This window comes from Chlorocebus sabaeus, chromosome 12 (assembly GCF_047675955.1).
Source record: "Chlorocebus sabaeus isolate Y175 chromosome 12, mChlSab1.0.hap1, whole genome shotgun sequence".
NCBI lineage: Eukaryota > Metazoa > Chordata > Mammalia > Primates > Cercopithecidae > Chlorocebus > Chlorocebus sabaeus.
The window spans coordinates 113,734,100-113,756,787 of record NC_132915.1 but is presented as its reverse complement, the minus strand read 5'-3'; the positions used below and the strand labels follow the sequence as shown (position 1 = coordinate 113,756,787).

At 57.1% G+C, this 22,688-nt stretch overlaps 1 protein-coding gene and 1 pseudogene across 7 annotated transcripts in view; both read left to right on the top strand.

The window, feature by feature from the left end:
- The window catches only part of EXD3 (exonuclease 3'-5' domain containing 3), a 120,027-nt gene that overhangs the window by 13,571 nt on the left and 83,768 nt on the right, over positions 1-22,688 (top strand). For 5 of the 7 annotated variants that reach the window (XM_073022122.1, XM_008005466.3, XM_073022119.1 and 2 more), the window contains exon 2: positions 17,185-17,286. In XM_073022122.1, the coding sequence (XP_072878223.1) occupies positions 17,232-17,286 (55 nt within the window). In that variant the 5' untranslated portion in view covers positions 17,185-17,231. Of the gene's footprint in view, positions 1-5,658; positions 6,047-7,493; positions 8,347-17,184; positions 17,287-22,688 lie in introns of those variants that run through there. The other 2 variants (XM_073022120.1, XM_073022121.1) reach the window with 2 other exon arrangements.
- Positions 18,697-20,820, top strand: LOC140713026 (uncharacterized; annotated as a pseudogene).

Here is a 22,688-nt window from a genome sequence, read left to right as displayed (position 1 = left end):
CGCCCCCAGGGGGGCTCCCTTGTGCAGTTGTGCCCCGTGTGGGTGGGGGCCCAGCTGTACCGCCTCCCTGGGTGTGGGTCGTGGGGCCGGGGAACAAGAGCCTCTGGGGTTCTCAGAGCCCAGCGTTCTGTGGTCACAGGACTCATGGCAACAATTTGGCTTGAGTTAGCACCTTTCAGAAGAAACGAAGACACTTAAGAGAGTTGGTTGTTGATTTTTTTTTTTTTTTTTTTTTGAGACAGAGTTTCACTCTGTCGCCCAGGCTGGAATGCAGTGGTGCAATCTCAGCCCACTGCAACCTCTGCCTCGCAGGTTCAAGTGATTCTCTTGCCTCACCCTGCCAAGTAGCTGGGATTACAGGCACCCACCAGCATGCCTGGCTAATTTTTGTATTTTTGGTAGAGACGGAGTTTCACTATGTTGGCCAGGCTGGTTTCAAACTCCTGGCCTCAAATGATCTGCCCGCCTCAGGCTCCCACAGTGCTAGGATAAGAGTCCCGGTCTCAGCCCACTGCAACCTCCGCCGCCCAGGGCTCATGCCATTCTGCCTTAACCTCCCGAGTAGCTGGGATTACAGGCGCTGGCTACCATGCCTGGCTAATTTTTTGTATTTTTAGTAGAGACGAGATTTCACCATGTTGGCCAGGCTGATCTCAGACTCCTGTCCTTGTGATCCGCTTACCTCGGCCTCCCAAAGTGCTGGGATTATAGGCGTGATCCATTGTGCCCGGCCATCAGTTGTTAATTTTAAGTGGAAGCTGCAAAACTGGTGAGTGGTGTTGCCCCATCAGGGACCCGGGGAGCCCCGTCTGTCCTGGCGTGGGCTTGGGACCCGGCACCGTGTTCCGAGAAAGATGCTGAGGGATCCAGGCAGGCGTTTTCACCCTAAAACGAGACCAGTTACAGAAAGTGTGCGGTAGGGGAATGTGAACTGAATCCTTGCCAGCTGTTTCCGTTCTCAGTCACATCAGCCTGTATCTCCACTTGGTCATTTTTAGGTCCAGGGTTTTGTAGACACAGCTCCCTCCCTACCCATCACACGCCCTTCCTAGAGGCCATGCGCCCTCCACACCGCGCACCACCATGCCTGGATACATATCTATTTCTTTCATAGAAACAGGGTCTCACTATGTTGCCCAGGCTGGACTCAAGCGATCCGCCTGCCAAGGCCTCCCAAAGTGGTGGGATCAGAGATGTGAGCCACCATGCCGGGCCCGTTTTCTGTTACTTAAAACAGAAGATCTAAAACTGGGTTTTTTTTTTGTTTGTTTTTTGTTTTTGAGACAGAGTCTCACTCTGTTGCCCAGGCTGGAGTGCGGTGGCGCGATCTCGGCTTACTGCAAGCTCTGCCTCCCGGGTTCATGCCATTCTCCTGCCTCAGCCTCCTGAGTAGCTGGGATAACAGGCGCCCACCACCACGCCCGGCTAATTTTTTGTATTTTTAGTAGAGACAGAGTTTCACTGTGTTAGCCAGGATGGTCTCGATCTCCTGACCTCGTGATCTGCCCGTCTTGGCCTCCCAAAGTGCTAGGATTACAGGCGTGAGCCACAGTGCCTGGCCAAACTGGGTAATTTATAAAGAAAAGGAATTTATTTCTTACAGCTCTGGAGGCTAAGTCTAAGGGCGAGGGGAGCATCCTAGGAGGCGTTATGCTGGCGGGACTCTGAATGAGGAGGTATTCATGCTGGTGGGACTCCAAAGGGTCCTGAGGCAGCTTGGGGCAGCCATGGTGAGGGCTTGGCGTGCAGGCTCAGGCCTCAGGCCTCTCTTCCTCTTCTTATAGAGCCACCAGTTCCACTCCCGTGATAACCCAGGAATCCACAGGCAGGATCCTCACCCCCCAGGCACGTCCCAAGGCCTCACCTGGAAATGCGGTAGCCTGGTGATAGAGTCCAGCGTGTTTCAGAGGGACAGACTTTAAATTATAGCAGCCGCCCTCCCACCGAAGGGACAGGGCCAGCTGCCCCCTTCCCCAGCTGATCAGCAAAGGGAGTGCTGTTGGGGCCTTGTACAGGTTCATCCTGAGCTCAGGGACAACAACAGCCCTGCAGACTCCTGTGGAGAGGGTCTGGCCCAGCCTGATGGTGAGAGACAAGCCACGGGGGGTGCTGTGCCTGTTCCTGCTGGCCTGGCTTCCCCGTACATGGTGGGCCTGTCCATTCCAACTGGCTCGAGGCTCTGCCTTTTTAAAGAGGACCTGGGAACTCATAAGCCACTCAAGGAACTGCAGATAAAAGGCCCCCAGTGTCAGATTTGGGGTTACCATTGGTCTGAGGGGCCAGTTCAGCTGTGCTGGATGTCCCTGGAAGGCCTTGCTGAGCAGCTGGGGGGAGGTGTGAGGGCAGCAGGGGCTGCTGTCTTCCCCCAAAGCCCTTTTTTTTTTTTTTTTTTTTTTTTTTTTTTTTGAGACGGAGTCTCGCTCTGTCGCCCAGCCTGGAGTGCGGTGGTGCGATCTCAGCTCACTGCAAGCTCCGCCTCCTGGGTTCACACCATTCTCCTGCCTCAGCCTCCCCAGTAGCTGGGACCACAGGCACTTGCCAACACGCCTGACAAATTTTTGTTGTATTTTTAGTAGAGACGGGGTTTCACCATGTTAGCCAGGATGGTCTCAATCTCCTGACCTCGTGATCCGCCCGCCTCAGCCTCCCAAAGTTCTGGGATTACAAGCATGAGCCACCTCGCCCGCCTCCCCCCGCCCCTTTTAAAAGTCCCTTGGGAGCTTTGGAGCACGTGCAGGTCCTGCCGAGTGTTGGAGGAGGCACATCCAGGCCCTGAGAGGAAGAAACTACTGTTGAGTTTTAGTAAAACACCCACGCAGCTCAGTCAAACACAAGGAGGAGGGGCTGGGCTTCAGAGCTTTCTGGAGACACTGCAAGGAGTTTGGGCCAGGGAGACCCCCAGAGGCGTGAGGCTGGAAAACCCCTGGAGGCCTGAGGCTGCGCGCTTGGGGGGTCTGGGGTGTCCATACTGCCCAAGGGGAAAGCCCCTCCGGCCATACCCTACACCCTTTGCTGTGCCCCTCCCGCCTCCCGCGTGTGTCCTTGGGTCCAGCCAACGCATCCAGGATCTCGAATTCCTGTGGACCTGTGGGCTCCAGTGATGGAAGCACTGGGCGCTTCTCCCACTCCAGCTGTGCCGTCCTCAGAACCAGGCCAGGAGCCGCTGCGTTGGGGTTTATGCTTGGATGGTGGACGGACGTGGGTGTGTCTGGGGAGCCGCACTCCGGGGTCTGAAGCTGCGTCTCCATCCTCGCCTGTGGGGGACCCTCTAAGGGCCTGCGGGCCGCCAGTCACCCTCCCTTAGCCAAGGGATCCTGGGAGATGGGGTGGGGACGCTGGGTTCTGCGTTGTGGGGCTGGCAGGACAGAGCCCGAGAGCTGCCAGACCTGCCGTTTGCACGGCACAGGGGCCCCCGGGAAAGGGCCTGCGGTGAGCCCGGGGCAGATGGCCCCTCGGGGGCCTGGACCGGTGTGCGGGCTTCTCGGGGGAGCAGCCACCTCTGCGGTGTTCAGCACAGGCCGACAGAGGTGGAGAGGCCTCCCCATGCTCGCCGCGGCCGCCGGGCTGGGCTCTGCCTGCAGCGCTGGCCTGGGTGGGAACGGAGACCCATCCTGGGTGGGAACGGAGACCCAGCCTGGGCGCGCAGGTGGGGGAGGCGCTTGGACTGCAGGCGCCTGGGACAGACGCGGCTGAGAGGGAGGAGGCGCTGCCGGGTTCCACCAGCAGAGGGGCCCAGAGACCGGCCCGGACGCGCCGCGGTCGGCGTGGGGTGGCCAGGACTGGCTCCTCCGCAGGCTGCCACCCCGGCCCGCCCGCTCCGGCGCGTCTGTGAACGGCCGGGTCTGCTGCCCAGCATTCTGGCCTCCACGACTCCGGGTGCCGCAGATGCGGGGCCTTCCCGGGCACAGCACCCCGGGACGCTGGGAGGCAGTGTTGGCTCCTCACTTGTCTCGGAGCCTGACGGCCTGGCTGGGGCTGCCCCATCGGGTCCCCGCAGCCCGCAAGGCCGTCCCCAGCCTGCGGAGGGGCCGGGCTGTACTCCTGGAAGGGAGGGGTGGGGGCTGAGGAGCGGCCTGGGGTGGGGGTCGGGGTACAGACGCCCCAGAGGAGAGTTGGGGAGAGGGTCTAACGCCCACTGAGCCTGTGGCTGGGGGAGTACTGAGAACTCAGGGAAATTTCCAGGAGCCGCTGGGAGTGCCCGTGGGAGTGGAGGTGGTGGTGGTGGGGGACCTGCTGCCTTTATTCATTTGCTCATCAAACACCATCAGCGCCACTGATGCCGCCGCCATCTCGGGGTCCAGGGGTGCGTTGGTGCCGGAAGCCAAGTCCACACTCCAGACGGCCATGGGACACGCCAGGGGCAGGAGTGTTGGCCAGGAGCAGCCGTTGCCTCTGCTGTTTGGGACAAGACAAACAGAGGTGCAGTGGCCTCCCGTCAGGGCCTCCCTGTGCGATGGGGGTTTCACGAGGCTCACCCCGCCCTCGCTGCACTCAGCACTCACCCTTGGCTCCAGATAACTTGCTGCCAGCCACCCTGGTTCTGTGCAGGGCCTCACTTTTCCTTCTTTTCTTTTCCTTTTCCTTTTTCTTTTCTTTTTTTTTTTCCTTTCCTTTCCTTTCCTTCTTTTTTTTTTTTTTTGAAACAGGGTCTTGCTCTGTCACTCAGGCTAGAATGCAGTGGCCCAATCTTGGGTCACTGCAGCCTTGACCTCCTGGGCCCAAGTGATCCTCCCACCTCAGTCTCCCGAGTAGCTGGGATTACAGGTGCATGTCAACACACCCAGCTGATTTTTTTTTTTTCCCCTGAGACGAAGTCTCGCTCTGTCATCCAGGCTGGAGTGCAGTGGCACAATCTTGGCTCACTGCAAGCTCCGCCTCCCAGGTTCCCGCCATTCTCCTGCCTCAGCCTCCCGAGTAGCTGGGACTACAGGCGCCCGCCACCACGCCTGGCTCATTTTTTTGTATTTTTAGTAGAGACGGGGTTTCACCGTGTTAGCCAGGATGGTCTCGATCTCCTGACCTCGTGATCGGCCTGCCTCAGCCTCCCAAAGTGCTGGGATTACAGGCGTGAGCCACCGTGCCCGGCCTGATTTTTTTTTTCATATAGATGGGGTCTCACTATGTTGCCCAGACTGGCCTCAAACTCCTGAGCTCGAGTGCTCCTTCTGCCTCGGCCTCCCACAAGGTTGGGATTACAGGCGTGAGCCACTGCGCCTGGCCAGTTTCATGTTTTATTCACTCTTCAGAGCACAGAGGCCTCCGCCTGGCATTGGGGCATGGGCAAGGTGTCTGTGGGCAGCGGGTCCCACCAAGGGTTCCAGGACAGCAGATGGTAGGCAGGGCAGGGAGACTGTGTGCCTGGTACCCACCCATGTGCCGACCGACCGGCGGGAGAAGCCAGGCTCATGCTGAGTCAGGCTAAATCTAACATTTATCAGGAACTTGATCTACTTCAACGTAATGTAAGAAAAACAGGCTGGATGCGGCGGCTCACGCCTGTAATCCCAGCACTTTGGGAGGCCAAGGTGGGCGGATAACAAGGTCAGGAAGTCGAGACCATCCTGGCTGACACAGCGAAACCCCATCTCTACTAAAAATACAAACAAGTTAGCCGGGCGTGGTGGTGGGGCCTGTAGTCACAGCTACTTGGGAGGCTGAGGCAGGGGAATGGCGGGAACCCGGGAGGCAGAGCTTGCAGTAAGCCGAGATCACACCACTGCACTCCAGCCTGGGGGACAGAGTGAGACTCTGTCTCAAAAAAAAAGAAAAAGAAAAACAAATGTGCTTTCAGCAAAAGATCCAGGGAGGAAACCAACAATAGAGAGAAATGGTGGCTTCTGCTGCCTTAAAAAGTGGGAGCTGTGCCTGAGCCTTCTGCCTCTCGGCCCAGAGCCTGGCATTTCTTGAACCATGAGACATAAAGTTTATTGTTGAAAGCCTGAGAAACTGCGGATGCTGGGGATGGGTGAGTGGCCTGCGACAGCCGCCCTGGGCTCCGTCTGCAGCTCTGCAAATCCTTGGGCCACGGACACCAGGACGAGCCTAGGTGAGAGGACGTTGTACGTGAGTCCAGGACCTGTGTGGGGGGCCCACCCTGCCCCCATTGGTACTGTGGTCCGGGGGTCCCCAGGGAGCAGCCGGGGGGAAGCAGCGGGGATTGGGGCTCTGCCCCCTGCTCAGGCCCCGGGTACCTACTGCCTTCCTCCAGGGGTGCTGGCCCAGCATCCCTGTGGGTCAGAGCCCACTGTGCCGGCCCCCAGTGCTTTTTGGAGGTCCAAGGGTGGGACATGTAGATGTGCGGGGCTCCCAAGCAGGCTCTTTGGACACCCGCTGACAGAGGCCCTGGGAATTTGGAAATGGCCACTGGCTCACCTGTGGGACAGCACTGTGTCCCCTCTCAGCACCCGGATCACCTGTGGGAGAGTGTGTGGCCCCTCCCCCGCACCTAGGAGGGCTGGGCCACAGCTCTGAGGGGACAGGCAGAGGCTGAGACAGATGAGGTGGCACCAGGAGCGAGGAGGAGACAGGAGTGGCCAGGAGGGGACTGTGGCTTTTAGTGATTTTTTTTTTTTTTTTTTTTTGAGATGGAGTTTTGCTCTTTTTGCCCAGGCTGGGGTGCAATGGCGTGATCTCGGCTCACCGCAACCTCTGCCTCCTGGGTTCAAGCAGTTCTCCTGCTTCAGCCTCCCGAGTAGCTGGCATTACAGGCATGCACCACCACACCCAGCTAATTTTGTATTTTTAGTAGAGATGGGGTTTCTCCATGTTGGTTAGGCTGGTCTCGAACTCCTGACCTCAGGTGATCCTCTGGCCTCGGCTTCCCAAAGTGCTAGGATTACAGGTGTGAGCCACTGTGCCCGGCTGGCTTTTAGTGATGTTTTTGCATGATTTTTCAGAATTTGCAAATGTAGTTTTCCAAATATTGTATTACATGAATAATTGCCTTTATAGGCAGCCAAAAGGCAAGAAAAAGCAAATAAAAATGGAGAGTGGTAGAGTGAGGAGACTGGGACGAGACCTGCTTTGATCCTGGCTGAGCTCAGTTTTCTCATCCGGGAGATGGACACGCCTCTTTCATGGAGGCGGAGAGAATAGTGTGCAGAGTCCCCGTGGGCACCCAGACCCTTCCCCGAGAGCTGGCGTGGGGAGCCTCTGCCTCTGTTGGGGGAAGGACCTGTGATATGCTGTGGGCTGAGTTGTTTCCCACCAATTCCCATGTTGAAGCCCTAGGCCCCATGTCACTGTATTTGGAGATGGGGTCTTTGCAGAGGTGAAATGAAGTTGTTGGGGTAGGCCCTAATCCAGTAGGACTGGTGTCGCCATAAGAAGGGGAGATCAGGACACAGACACACATGGGGGTACCCGTGAGGACCCAGGGAGGAGACCCATGGAGTGGGGCCCACCCTCCCCACCCAGTGTCAGAGCTGCAGCCTCAGGACAGTGAGGACACACGTCCCTGTCGCTCGCACCCTGTGGTGCTTTGTACGGTCCTGGAGGGCACTCCACATCCTTCGGGGTCTGTGCAGAGATGGCATGGGGGTGTGACTGCCCCCGCTGGGACCCACCTCCATCCCACAGGTCTGTCTTTCCCTTCATTTCCTGGCGAAAAGCCCAGGCTGGGGCATTCACGGTTCTGGGCATGGTGGAGAGGGCCTTCTGAGAAGGCAGCGACCCCCTTTCGGGAGCCCTTGGAAGCTGGCGGTGGGCTCTGCGTGGCTGGGTCTGCCCTGCTGGGAGGAGCCCTAACACCCTGGATCTCAGGCCTGCTGGTCTATCTCCCCTAAGGCCAGTTAAGGTGACAGCAAAAGAATTAAAAAGGCAAAATCCCTTAGGGGCAAAGAGAATGGGAGAGGCAAAACTGGGGGGCTCAGGAATGGAGGCCCAGGTTCCCTGGGTACGGGGGTTTGGAGGGCTGAAACCGGGACCTGGGGCAGCCTTCATGGGGTGCTGCCAGACCCTGCGGCCCTCACCCTTGGAGACCCTGGGCCAGGGTGTTCTGGGTGCTGCTGCAGCTGGGCTGAGGGTGGGGAGGGCTGCAGAGGAGTGGGGTCTGCAGCTCCCTGCCTGTGCCCCCAAACCTGGTGACTGGCAGGTGCGGCTGGGAGGACTTTTTCCTGGACAGACCGTCCCGGGGGAGACGCGGTCAGGTCTGCATCTTCCGGGGCCCCTTGGGTCACTCACTGTGGGGTCCCACTCCTGGGGTGCCTCCAACTCATTTCCAAGCAGACGACTAGTGCCTCACTCTCAGATACGCATCGCAGTCCCCACACTGCCATGGAGAGGAGAGGGATCAGCGCCAGGGACCCTGCAGGAGATGAGCCAAGCCGAGCCACAGGGTCTCCCGAGGTGGGTGATATGGTTTGACTGTGTCCTCACCCACATCTCAGCTTGAATTGTATCTCCCAGAATTCCCACCTGTTGTGGGAGGGACCCAGGGGGCAGTAATTGAATCATGGGAGCTGGTCTTTCCCATGCTATTCTCATGGTAGTGAATAAGACTCACGAGATCTGATGGGTTTATCAGTGGTTTCCACTTTTGGTTTCTCCTCATTTTCTCTTGCCGCCACCGTGTAAGAAGTGTCTTTCGCTTTCCACCATGATTCTGAGGCCTCCCCAGCCATGTGGAACTGTGAGTTCAATTAAACTTGTTTTTATGCCCAATCTCAGGTATGTCTTTATCAGCGGTGTGAAAACAGGCTAATACAGTAAATTGGTACCAGTAGAGTGGAGTATTGCTGAAAAGATACCCAAAAATGTGGAAGTGACTTGGAACTGGGTAACAGGCAGAGGTTGAAACAGTTTGGAGGGTCAGAAGACAAGATGTGGGAAAGTTTGGAACCTCCTAGAGACTTGTTGAATGGCATTGACAAAAATGCTGATAGTGATATGAACAATAAGGTCCAGGCTGAGGTGGTCTCAGAGGGAGATGGGGAACTTGTTGGGAACTGGAGCAAAGGTGACTCTTGTTATCTTTTAGCAAAGAGACTAGTGGCATTTTGTCCCTGTCCTAGAGATTTATGAAACTCTGACCTTGAGAGAGATACGATTTAGGGTATCTGGAAGAAGAAATTTCTAAGCAGCAAAGCATTCAAAAAGTGTCTTGGATGCTGTTAAAAGCATTCTGGGACTGGGCGCAATGGCTCTCACCTGTAATCCCAACATTTTGGGAGGCTGAGGCGGAAGGATCATGAGGTCAGGAGTTCAGGACCAACCTGACCAATATGATGAAACCACGTCTCTACTAAAAATACAAAAATTAGCCGGGCATGGTGGCACACACCTGTAATCCCAGCTACTCGGGAGGCTGAAGCAGGAGAATCACTTGAACCAGGGAGGCAGAGGTTGCAGTGAGCCGAGGTCACACCATTGCATTCCAGCCTGGTGATAGAGCAAGACTCCATCTCAAAAACAAAACAGAAAAAGCATTCTGTTTAAAAAGGGAAATAGCATGAAAATTCAGAAAATGCGCAACCTGATGATGCAGTAGAAAAGAATAAGCAATTTTTTGAGGAGAAATTCAAGCTGGCTGCAGAAATTTGCATAAGTAGCAAGGAGGCTAACGTTCATTCCCAAGACCATGGGGAAAATGTCTCCAGGTCACGTCAGAGACCTTCATGACAGCCCTTCCCATCACAGGCCTGGAGGCCCAGGAGGAAAAAGTGGTTTTGTGGGCCAGGCCCAGGGTGTTTGTGCTGTGTGCAGTCTAGGGACTTGGTACCCTGTGTCCCAGCCACTCCAGCCATGGCTGAAAGGAGCCAACATAGAACTCGGGCTGTGGCTTCAGAGGGTGGAAGCCCCAAGCCTTGGCAGCCTCCACGTGGTGTTGAGCCGGTGGGTCCACAGAAGTCAGGAATTGAGGTTTGGGAACCTCTGCCTAGATTTCAGAAGACGTATGAAAATGCCTGAATGTCCAGGCAAAAGTTTGCTGCAGGGGTGGGGCCCTCATGGAGAACCCCTGCTAGGGGAGTCCAGAAAGGAAATGGGTGGGGGCTGGACGCGGTGGCTAACGCCTGTAATCCCAGCACTTTGGGAGGCCAAGGCAGGCAGATCACAAGGTCAGGAAATCAAGACCATCCTGGCTAACATGGTGAAATCCTGTCTCTACTAAAAATACAAAAAAATTTAGTTGGGCGTGGTGGCGGGCACCTATAGTCCCAGCTACTTGGGAGGCTGAGGCAGGAGAATGGTGTGAACCTGGGAGGTAGAGCTTGCAGTGAGCTGAGATTGTGCCACTGCACTCCAGCCTGGGTGACAGAGCGAGACACCGTCTAAAAAAAAGGGAAATGGGTGGGATCCCCCACACAGCGTCCCTACTGGGACGCTGCCTAGTGGAGCTGTGAGAAGAGGGCCATTGTCATCCAGATGCCAGAATGGTAGATCCACTGACAGTCTGCACCTTGTGCCTGGAAAAGCAGCAGGCACTCAACACCAGCCCATGAAAGCAGCTGGGAGGGAGGCTGAATCCTTCAGAGCCACAGGGGCAGAGCTGCCCAAGACCAAGGAAACCCACCTCTTGCATCAGCATGACCTGGATGCGAGACCTGGAGTCAAGGGAGATCATTTTGGAGGTTTAAAATTTGACTGCCCTGCTGGATTTCAGACTTGCTTGGGCCCTGTAACCCCTTGGTTTTGTCCAATTTCTCCCATTTGCAACAGTTTTTTTGGGGTTTTTTTGTTTGGTTTTTTTTTTTTTTTTTTTTTGAGATGGAGTTTCGTTCTTGTTGCCCAGGCTGGAGTGCAATGGCGCAATCTCGGCTCACCGCAACCTCCGCCTCCCAGATTCAAGCAATTCTCAAGCCTCCGCCTCCCAAGTAGCTGGGATTACAGGCATGTACCACACCTGGCTAATTTTGTATTTTTAGTAGAGATGGGGTTTCTGCATGTTGGTAAAACTGGTCTCAAACCCCCGACCTCAGGTGATCTGCCCGCCTCAGCCTCCCAAAGTGCTGGAATTACAGGAATGAGCCACCGCGCCCAGCCCAGAACGGAATTTACCGAATACCTGTACCTCCATTGTATCTAGGAAGTAACTAGCTTGCTTTTGATTTTACAGGCTCATAGGTGGAAGGGACTTGCCTTGTCTCAGATTAGACTTTGGACTGTGGACTTTTGGGTTAATGCTGAAATAAGTTGAGACTTTTTAAGACTGTTGGGAAGGTATCATTGGTTTTGAAATGTGAGGACATGAGATTTGGAGGGGCCAGGAGTGAAATGATACAGTTTGGCCAGGTCCCCACCCAAATCTCAACTCGAATTGTATCTCCCAGAATTCCCCTTGTGGGAGGGACCCAGTGGGAGGGAATTGAATCATGGGGGCCAGTTTTTCCCTTTCTTTTCTTGTGATAGTGAGTAAGTCTCATGAGATCTGATGGGTTTATCAGGGGTTTCCGCTTTTGCTTCTTCCTCATTTTCTTTCTCTGTTTTTTTGAGATGGAGTTCTGCTCTGTCACCCAGGCTGGAGTGCAGTGGCATAATCTCAGCTCACTGCAGCCCCTGTTCCCGGGTTCAAGTGATTCTCCTGCCTCTGCCTCCCGAGTAGCTGGGAGGCACTGCCACCACGCCTGGCTACTTTGGTTTTTTTTTTTTTTTTTTTGAGACGGAGTCTCGCTCAGTGGCCTAGGCTGGAGTGCAGCGGCCTGATCTTGGCTCACTGCAAGCTCCGTCTCCCGGGTTCTTGCCATTCTCCTGCTTCAGCCTCCCGAGTAGCTGGGACTACAGGAGCCCACCACCTCGCCTGGCTAATTCTTTGTGTTTTTAGTAGAGACGGAGTTTCACCGTGTTAGCCAGGATGGTCTCGATCTTCTGACCTTGTGATCTGCCCGCCTCGGCCTCCCAAAGTGCTGGGATTACAGGCGTGAGCCACCATGCCTGGCTACTTTTTTTATTTTTAGTGAAGACAGGGTTTCACCATGTTGGCCAGGCTGGTCATGAACTCCTGACCTCAGGTGATCTGCCCGCCTCAGCCTTCCAAAGTGCTGACATTACAGGAGTGAGCCACTGTACCTGGCCCTCATTTGCTCTTGCCACCACCAGGTAAGAAGTGCCTTTTGCCTCCCACCATGATTCTGAAGCCTCTCTAGCCATGTGGAACTATAAGTCCAATTAAGCCTCTTTTTGTTCCCACTTTCAGGTATGTCTTTATCAGCAGCGTGAAAATGAACTAATAACGGGGGTAGGAGGAGAAGCCAGGAATAAGAGAGGAGACCCTCAGAAAAAGCTTCAGAAAACCAGAACTCGTGGATAGGGTCAAATTTGTGATAGCAGAAATGAACCATTCAATGAGAGGGTTGCAAAATAAAGTTCAGGAAATCTCCCAAAAAGGCAGAGGAGGAAAGATGAGAACACAGAATTAGTCCCAGGAAGTGTAAGTTCTAAACAGCAGGAGTTCCCGAGGACAGAACCGAGGGCGTGGAGGGCAGGACACAATCGGGAAGCCACATGCAAAAGGGTAGCCATGGAGCCCCCAGGGGACCACGCCACGTCCATCCTGCTGGGATCTGGCCACAGCCCCGGGGCCTCCCCAGAAGACGCTGGCACTTGAGTCAGGGGGCATCAGATTTCTCAGCAACCCCTGAGGCTAGAATACAGCAGAGAGGCATTACCATGACCATCAGGAGAATGACCCCTGCCTCACAGCCACGCATAGCCAGGCTTCCAGTGGAGCTGCGGTGTGTGTGTGTCACGGGACATAGATGCATGTGTGTCACAGGGATGTCAGCGCCCACATGTCACAGGGACAGTCTACGTGTGCCATGGGGATGTAGGTGCGCACGTGTTATGAGGATATTGTTGCACGTGTGTCATGGGGATGGTGTGCGTGTGTGACAGGGACATGGTTGCCTGTGTGCCATGGGGACATCTGTGTGCCTGTGTCATGGAGATGTTGCCTGTGTGTCACGGGGACGTGGTTGCCTGTGTGTCATGGGGACGTGGTTGCCTGTGTGTCTTGGGGACGTGGTTGCCTGTGTGTCATGGGGACGTGGTTGCCTGTGTGTCATGGGGACGTGGTTGTGTGTGTGTCACAGGGACGTGGTTGTGTGTCACGGGGACGTGATTGCCTGTGTGTCTCGGGGACGTGGTTGTGTGTGTGTCTCGGGGACGTGGTTGCCTGTGTGTCACAGGGACGTGGTTGTGTGTCTTGGGGACACGGTTGCTTGTGTGTCATGGGGACGTGGTTGCGTGTGTGTCATGGGGACGTGGTTGTGTGTCTTGGGGATGCGGTTGCCTGTGTATCTTGGGGACATGGTTGCCTGTGTGTCATGGGGACGTGGTTGCCTGTGTGTCTTGGGGACGTGGTTGTGTGTCTTGGGGACGTGGTTGTGTGTCTTGGGGACGTGGTTGCCTGTGTGTCTTGGGGACGTGGTTGTGTGTCTTGGGGACGTGGTTGTGTGTCTTGGGGACGTGGTTGCCTGTGTATTTTGGGGACATGGTTGCCTGTGTGTCTTGGGGACGTGGTTGTGTGTCATGGGGACGTGGTTGTGTGTCATGGGGACATGGTTGCGTGTGTGTCTTGGGGATGCGGTTGCCTGTGTGTCTTGGGGAGTTAGTTGGGTGCACATGGTCATGGGGACATTCTCAGACAAGCAAAGGGCTACTCAGTGCTCCTCCCTTGCGGTTCTGCCTGAGATGCTCCTGGAAAATGTGCTCCCGTAGAACTAGGAGTGAACTTCGGGGAGCACAGGGGACAAGAGGGAAGGGAGTCCCGGGTGAGCAGGGCTTCAGTGCAGCCATCCAGATGGAGGCAGGCAGAGGCTGGGGAATGGCTGTCTCCACGAAGCATGTGAACCGCACAGCCAGGTGTGCAGTGCTGCAGAGGGGGCCATTCACCAGGGGAACGGAGGATGCTTGGCTGTGGGCCGTGGAGCCACAGTTCATTTCCCCCTCGTTCTTTCAATCTGGTCCTTCTTGATCTGTTTTCAGATTCACCGACTCATCTGCCATCTGTCGGCTGTCAAGCACAGTCAGTGAGTCAAACACATTTCAGTGATTACACTTTTTATTGCAGAGTTTCCATTTAGTTCTTTTATGTAGTTTCACATAATCTTCATTTCCCTCTCTCCTTTTACTCATTAAAACCATATTTTTAAAATTTTATTCATGGTTTTTTGGGGTTTTCTTGAGACAGGGTCTCACTCTGTCACCCAGGTTGGAAGGCAGTGGTGTGATCTCGGCTCTCTGCAGCCTTGATCTCTGCGGCTCAAGCAACTCTTCTGCCTCACCTCCCTGAGTAGCTGGAACCACAGGCATGAGCCACCACACCCAGCTACTTTTTAGTTTTTTTGTACAGAGTTTCACCATGTTGCCTAGGATGGTCTTGAACTCCTGGGCTCAAGCGATCCTCCCGCCCCAGCCTCCCAAATTGTGCCTGGCCTCCTTGAACTTTTTGAACATGTTTTCTGTTCATTCCATGAACACAGTTGCAATCATTGTGTAAAAGTCTTTGCCAACACCAATAACGTCGAGGCCTTCCTCGAAGCTGCTTTCTGTTCTCTGTTTTTTGTGTTTCTCTGCTTGTTTATGGGTCAGATTTTCTTGTTTCTTTTTAGGTCTTGTGATTTTTATTATGCACTGAGTTTTGTGAATTATCCATTGTGGAAACTCTGGATTGAGGTATCATCCTCTGAAGAGCATTGTTTTTTGCTCCTGTGGGCTGTTCAACTTCTGGCTGAGTCCCTTGAACTTAGGGTTGTGTCTTGACATTTTGTCTTGGGCTCTTCAGAGAGCCCAGGGCCTTTCTCAACCCTCCTAAGTTGGGTCTGGGTGGGACTCAACCCCCACCCAGAGGCTGTCCTTCTCCAGCTTTCACAGGCTTGGTCTGGATCTGTCCTCCAGCTTTCGCGGGTTTGGTCTGGATCTGGTGGGAGGCTGTGGAGCAGGCCTTCCTCTCAGCGTGGTCTTCGACTGTAGCTGTTCTGGTCCTGGTTGTGTTTTGATGTGGTCCTTCCTCTGGGCTGGGCTGGACTGCAGTGCGTCAGGTGCTGTGTGGCCTCTGGTATCTCCACTGTATTCTCAGCCTTGGGGCCGTGGGTCCTGGGAGGCTTGGTGGTTCTCCTGCCACCACACTCGCTGTCCCAGCAGCCCCTCCTGCCGGTGTGTGGCCCCCAGCAGCCCCCTCAGCATGGTGGGACTCTGTGCCCAGCCTGGGCTCCAGCGTGGGGAGCAGCTGTCCTGGGGCCGCCTTGGGCACGGCTCTGCTGTCGGGAAACGCAGCCTCACACTGCCTGTTGTCCGTAAACTGGTTTCCTAAGATACATCATCTGGGTTTACGTCGTTTGCAGTGGGAGGGCAGCGGTCCCTCCCCCACGGCAGAGCAGAGTCTGGAGCAGCCCTCGTGAGAAAGGAAAAGCCATCGTAACCCTCCACGTGACACGGCTGGGAATGCTGTTGATGTGGCTACGATCGGCCTCTGTCAGTCCTGAGTCCACAGACAATGTCCACGTAACTTTGTTTAGGAGGTTGTGTTGCTGTGTGTTTAGGGGTGTGTGTTGGCCCGCAGGTAAGACAGATTCTCACCCTGCCTGGGCGGAGCTGGTCAGTAATGTGTAAAACTGAAGGCCAAGACGTGACCGTGCCGCCTGTGACTGAGACACACACAGGTCGGTCTCCCCGGGAATATCTGTCTCCCGAGAATGGCTGCTGTGAGGGCTGCCTGGGGGAGGGCCGTGCAGCTCTCTCCTGCACGCCTGTGTTAGGATTCGGAGTTCTCGTGCTGAGCTTTGTGTAACTGCTGGGGGTGATTCAAACTAAAGCTATACACTCGAAGAAAGCCTTTTTTTTTTTTTTTTTTTTTTTTTTTTTGAGACAGAGTCTCGCTCTGTCGCCCAGGCTGGAGTGCAGTGGCCAGATCTCAGCTCACTGCAAGCTCAGCCTCCTGGGTTTATGCCATTCTCCTGCCTCAGCCTCCCGAGTAGCTGAGACTACAGGCGCCCGCCACCACACCTGGCTAGTTTTTTGTATTTTTTTTTTTTTTAGTAGAGATGGGGTTTCACCGGGTTAGCCAGGATGATCTCTATCTCCTGACTTCGTGATCCGCCCGTCTAAGCCTCCCAAAGTGCTGGGATTACAGGCTTGAGCCACCACGCCCGAAGAAAGCCTTTTTATTCAGTTAGCTGGGCATGGTGGCAGGCACCTGTAGTCCCAGCTACTCGGGAGGCTGAGGCAGGAGAATGGCTTGAATCCCGGAGGCGGAGCTTGCAGTGAGCCGAGATCACGTCACTGCACTCCAGCCTGGGCGACAGAGCGAGACTTAAGCCACTGCGCCCAAAGAAAGCCTTTTTATGCAGCCTTGCGTAACCAGATTGAAGGAAAAGGGTAACCCTCCTAAGTCTAGACAAGGGTTTTGCATCAAAAACACTCCCAGGGGCCGGGTGCAGTGTCTCACACCTGTAGTCCCAGCACTTCAGGAGGCTGAGGCAGGCGGATCACCTGAGGTCAGGAGTTCGAGACCAGCCTGACCGACATGGTGAAACCCTGTCTCCACTAAAAATACAAAAATTAGCCGGGCATGATGGCTCATGCCTGTAATCCAGATACTGGGGAGACTGAGGCAGGAGAATCGCTTGAACCCGGGAGGCAGAGGTTGCAGTGAACCGAGATCGCCCCACTGTACCCCAGCCTGGGCATCACAGGGAGACTCTGTCTCAAAAAGAAAAAAAAAACTCTCTGAGGGAGGCTGAGGTCTGCCTGGGATGAGAGCTGTCAGCAGCCGCCTAGATTCTAATGGAGCCATGTGCTGGGTTGGCCTTGAGGGCGTCGCTCCCAGGTCCCTGGTCCTGCAGGCGCCCTTGCCCTCTGGAGGAGAGCGCCTCTCTCCCGTGTGGCTCCCTCAGGGGCAGGACACACAGCCTGAGGGGGCCATGGCAAGGGGAGTCATGCTGTCCTCAAGAACAGGCCCCTCTGCCCGCCTGTGAGGGTTTGTCTACTGTGCCCCCCCGGGGCCCTCCCATCCCCTGCCCTCCCTGCTGAAAGCTGGTGCGGTTTGGCGGGGAACTGGATGCAGGGTCCAAACTTGGCAGCCGTCACCCCAGCTGGGAGAGGAGTGTGGAGCTGCCCGCTGTGCTCAGTGACTGGGGGCCCCAGGTACCAGGTCCCTCTACCACCTCCAGGGGCTGCGGGCATGGGCTCCACGGGCTGCCTGTTGGAGGGGGCTCTTCATTCAGGGGCCCCACCTGATTGTTTCTGCAGATCCTCGTTCCTAGCTGCCTGCCAGCGTCCTCGGCCCGACCCTGAGGATGGACCCGGGAGACCCCACTGGTGACCCCGCCACTGGTGAGCGCCGCTGCACGGGTGAGTCTGAGCCTGATGGTGCCGAGTCTACCTGGGGCTGTCGGGGGAGGTGCGTGGGGGTGCACGGGGGGTGGTGGTGCCCACTCTGTACTCAGTGACGAGGGCCAGGCCGCTGGCCCCTAGCTGTGGGCCTCTCTACCATGTCCACAGCTTGGGACCCTGTGAGTCTGGAGGCCCCACTGTGACCTTGCTGTCCTCGGCGTTCAAGACAGGCTGCCTCCTTCGGCCCCAGTGTGGGTGGCCTGGCGCCAGGCCTGTGACAGGATCCAGGGGAGGTGGCGGGGACCATGCAGCTGCTCAGGGCTGGTCGCAGAGGTGGGAGCTCTGGTCCCCTCTGTCCCTCGGGGTGCCAGGCAGAGGGTCTGAAACCCCCTTGGGTGCTCAGCGCCGCCTCCCGGGGTTCAGGGAACCCACAGTCTCTTGGGTCTTGGGTGGTTCCGTGGTGGCCTTCAGTGTCCTAGTTTTTTACACTGAGCCTTTTTTCATCCCTTGGAGTCAAGAAGAACATCTGCCCTCCCAGCAGCTTTTTCAGGTTATAAAAGAGAAATGAGAGGCGCTTTCCCCTGGGGCAGAGCCAGGGAGGCTGCATCCCTCCTCAGCTCAGCTGCCCCGGCAGGTTCAGTGCTGAAGATAAACAGCCCGAGGGGAGATGCAGCCTCCCTCCCTCCTGTTCCTACAAATCAAGACCCTGCAAGTTGAAGATTGGACCAGGGTTCGGGAGACGGAGGCTGGGAGGGAGCGGAGGCTGCCTAGTGCCTGGGGTGTCAGCCCGAGCCTCAGACTGTTCTCTGCGCCGGGGACAGGCCGGGGCGGGAAGCCTCCTGGGAGGGGCTCAGCCCCCATGGGAGCTGTCCAGGGCCCTGTCTTTGTGGGCAGGGGGTGGGAAGGGGGGCCCAGGACCCCTTCATGTCCTTCACCCTGAAGTCCTTGTAAACAGCAGTGAGCGCTGTGAGGCCCTGGCCCGGCCGCCTCGCCCTGGGCTGCGGACCCCCCGTTTGTTGTGGGTTTACTGCCTTTTAACTCACCGCCCCCTGGCCTCTGGCCAGGCCCACCTTACACACGCCCTGCCTGGCAGCCCCTCCATGAGGCAGGGCCATGGTCCTCTCCCCTGTGAAAGCCCCGCTCCCATATGGCAGCAGCTGAGGCTCTCTGCCTCAGTTTCCCTATCCCATGCAGCTGCCTCCTTGGGCCTCAAACCACTCCAGGGACTTCCTCTTCTGTGTTCCCAGTGGGTGCTGAGGGCTGTGGGGGCACCTCCAGGCATGTCCCCTTCCCTGACATATTCAGGTCACCGCGTCCTGGGGTAGGGGCCGCCTCTGAGCTGGGCGGGGGTTGGCGTGGATGCGGCCCCCTCAGCAGGCACAACCCTGGCTGTCCTGTGGGACCCTGACCACGCACCTGTCCCTCGGGATGGGCCCAGACCCCTCACCCTTCCGTTCATCCACTGCCTCCTCCAAGGCCATCTGCAGGCCCCGGGCCTGCACCTCTGTGGGATGAGGCCCTGTTACCACCCCTGGAGACCACCGTCAGGGCCAGGGAGCGCATGGGACCCTGGCTTTGCCTCAGCACAGAGCTGACTCTCCCTGCACAGGTACCAAGGGCTTCTACAGCCTTTTCTCCACCTAAGCAGAGTGGGATGTCTTCAAAGTGCAACCCCCAGCTAGCAGGGTCCCTGGAACAGCCTCAGTGCCCCCGGAACACTCATGGCCCTCCCTGGAACAGACATGCCCCCCTCCCCAGAACAGACAAGGCGCCCCCTGGAACAGCCTTGGCACCCCCTGAAACAGCCTCGGCACTCCCTGGAGGAGACACGGTGCCCCCTGGAGCAGTCTTGCTGTTCCTTGGAACATCCTGGTGCTCCCTGGAACAGAGAGGCCCCCCCCAGAATAGACACAGTGCCCCCTGGAACAGCCTCAGCGCCCTCTGGAGCAGACACGGCGCCCCCTGAAACAGTCTCGGTGCTCCCTGGAACAGCCTGGTGCCCCCTGGAACAGCCTGGTGCCCCCTGGAACAGCCTCGGCACCCCCTGGAACAGCCTTGGTGCCCTCTGGAGCCGACATGGTGCCCCCTGGAACAGCGTTGGTGCTCCCTGGAACAGCCTGGTGCTCCCTGGAACAGACATGGCCCCCCCAGAACAGACACGGCGCCCCCTGGAACAGCCTCAGTGCTCCCTGGAACAGACACCGTGCCCCCTGAAACAGTCTCGGTGCTCCCTGGAACAGCCTGGTGCCCCCTGGAACAGACACAGCCCCCACCCAGAACAGACAGGGTGCCCCCTGGAACAGCCTCAGTGTCCCCTAGAACAGCCTCGGTGCCCCCGGAACTGCCTTGGCGCCCTCTGGAGCCGACACGGTGCCCTCTGGAACAGCCTTGGTGCTCCCCGGAACAGCCTGGTGCTCCCTGGAACAGACATGGCCCCCCAGAACAGAAACGGCGCCCCCTGGAATAGCCTCGGCACCCCCTGGAACAGCCTCAGTGCTCCCTGGAACAGACATGGTGCCCCCTGGAGCAGACACAGCACCCCCTAGAACAGCCTTGGTGCTCCCTAGAACAGCCTAGTGCTCCCCGGAACAGACACGGCGCCCCCTGGAACAGCCTCAGTGCTCCCTGGAACAGACACGGCGCCCCCTGAAACAGTCTCGGTGCTCCCTGGAATAGCCTGGTGCCCCCTGGAACAGACACAGCCCCCACCCAGAACAGACAGGGTGCCCCCGGAACAGCCTTGGCGCCCCCTGGAACAGCCTCGGTGCCCCCTGGAACAGCTTTGGCGCCCTTTGGAGCCCACACGGTGCCCTCTGGAACAGCCTTGGTGCTCCCTGGAACAACCTGGTGCTCCCTGGAACAGACATGGCGCCCCCTGGAATATGCTTGGTGCCCCCTGGAACAGCCTCAGTGCTCCCTGGAACAGACATGGTGCCCCCCTGGAGCAGACACAGCACCCCCTAGAACAGCCTCGGTGCTCCCTAGAACAGCCTAGTGCTCCCCGGAACAGACATGGCGCCCCCTGGAACAGCCTCAGCGCTCTCTGGGACAGGCTGGCGCTTCCTGGAATGGCCACATCCCCCCATCCCTCCTGTGCCGCTTTAGGCACCTGACCTTATGTGGTCAGTGTCCAGCTCTGTCAACAAGGCCAGCCCCACAAGAGGCTCCAGCTCATCCCTCCCCAGTGGGCTCCTCTACTCAGGCTCTGGATCAGCTTCTTCCCGGGAGGTGTCCTGGCCCCTGTGCTGGCCCAGCCTCGCTGCCTGGACACCTGTCCACGCCACCCTGGTCACTGAGCAGGACATCCGTGTCTGTGGCCCCTGGGACCCTGCCCCCGAAAACAGCCAGGCCTGGGTTTGTCCTTTTAGGTAGAGTGCCTGGTCCGGGTCATTAGGGGAGCATCCACCTCTGGAGAGGCCCTCCCACGCTGGGTCAGGAGGCATCATCAGGGGGCAGGAAAAGGGGGCTGAGCTCCTGTTCCTCTCTCCCTCCCCCGAAGCCAAGAAACATTCTCCATCCGAATGTCCACGGTGATCACAGATTCCTCCTAAAACTTCAGCCTTGGCCGGGCGCGGTGGCTCACGCCTGCAATCCCAGCACTTTGGGAGGCCGAGGCGGGCGGATCATGAGGTCAGAAGATAGAGACCATCCTGGCCAACATGGTGAAACTCCATCTCTACTAAAAATACAAAAATTAGCCGGACGTCGTGGCGGGCGCCTGTAGTCCCAGCTACTTGGGAGACTGAGGCAGGAGAATTGCTTGGAGGCAGAAGAATTGCTTGAACCCAGGAGGCAGAGGTTACAGTGAGCTGAGATTGTGCCACTGCACTGCAGCCTGGGGGACAGAGCGAGACTCCATCTCAAAAAAAAAACAAAAAACTTCAGCTTTTGCATGAGCAGGCACAGCTGAGGTCAGAAAGGCCATGTTGCCCACGTCCACCTGGTTCGGGGGTTTCCAGGCAGCGCTTGAACCTTCTCTGGGAAATTCAGAGTCCCACAGACTGCATTAAACTGTGGCTCAGCACCAGGGCTGGCAGGCGGTGGGGTGGGGGCGGGGAGGCCAGCCCTCTGGCAGATGCAGCAGCTCCAGGAAGGCTGCCGGCCTGGGTTCCCTTTCCCTCCACATCCGCCGCTCCTCCCTGTCTTGCTGGGCTCCGAACAATGGGAGCCTCCAAGGCTGAAGCTGCCCTGGCTTCCCAGAGGAGGTCCCTGTGCTACAGCTTGGCCTGCTGGGGTGCCTGGGGCTGGGGACATGGCCAGCTTCACATCTGGTGTCTCCAGACAGGGGCTCCTCAGCACCCGCCCAGTATGGACACGACGGTGAACAGGGCAAGGCCCACAGGAGAGGCCGCTTTTCCTATGAAGCTCCGTGATGAGCGCATGCCACTCTCGTAATGCACAGTGAACGTGCAGGTTCCTGGAGACGCCTCCCTCTCAGAGGCCTTGCTGGTGGGCTGTGGCTGTGGGTGGACGTGGGGACACTTGAGGAAGGGTGGCGGCCGAGGCCCTGCTGGGAGGAGGGGAAGGAGAAGCTGCCGAGGCCGCCCTGCCCCTCTCCACGCTGAGCAGGCCGCCCCTGCCCCACCACGGGTGCCCCAGAGGTGTGGGTACCAGATCCGCCTCCAGGACCCTGGGGACGGGCTTGTCCCAGTCCCATGACCAGGTCACAGGCACTTTTTGGCAGCCTCTTGGCCACCCTCACTGTGTCCTCGCCCCCTGCCCTCAGCGTCCACTGGCCTTGAGCTGGTCAGGAGGCTCCTGGCCTTTGTCTGCTTGGCTCCACTAAAGGAGGCTGAGCTGGCCTGCCCCGGCGCCTGCCCCGGCCCAGCTGGCAGTGGGGGTGCCTCTTTCTCTGCCCCCAAGGCTGCAGAGCCAAACCTTGGGCTGTGACATCAGGGTGACATGAGGGACACAAGAGGGAGGTCACCACTGGCCTCATAAAACCGTGAGAACGCCCTCCCACACCTGCCAGTAGAGAGGGTTCGTCCTCACTGTGTGACCGGGCCCCACTCCCTAATCTCTCTGTTTTCTCATCTGAATGATGATTCTAGCACCAATACGGGGCCTCATTTCTGTGTGAATATTGAAGGAGTTAATTTATGTAAAACCGCCCAGGACATACTGTTATCTTTTTAGTTTTTATTTATTTGTGTAATTTTTTTTTATTTACATTTTTTTTTTTTTTTTTTGAGACAGAGTCTTGCTCTGTCCAGGCTGGACTGCAGTGGCATGATCTTGGCTGACTGCAACCTCCACCCTCCAGGTTCACGCCATTCTCCTGCCTCAGCCTCCTGAGTAGCTGGGACTACAGGTGCCCGCCACCACGCCTGGCTAATTTTTTTTATTTTTAGTAGAGACGGGGTTTCACTGTGTTAGCCAGGATGGTCTCGATCTCCTGACCTTGTGATCCGCCCGCCTCG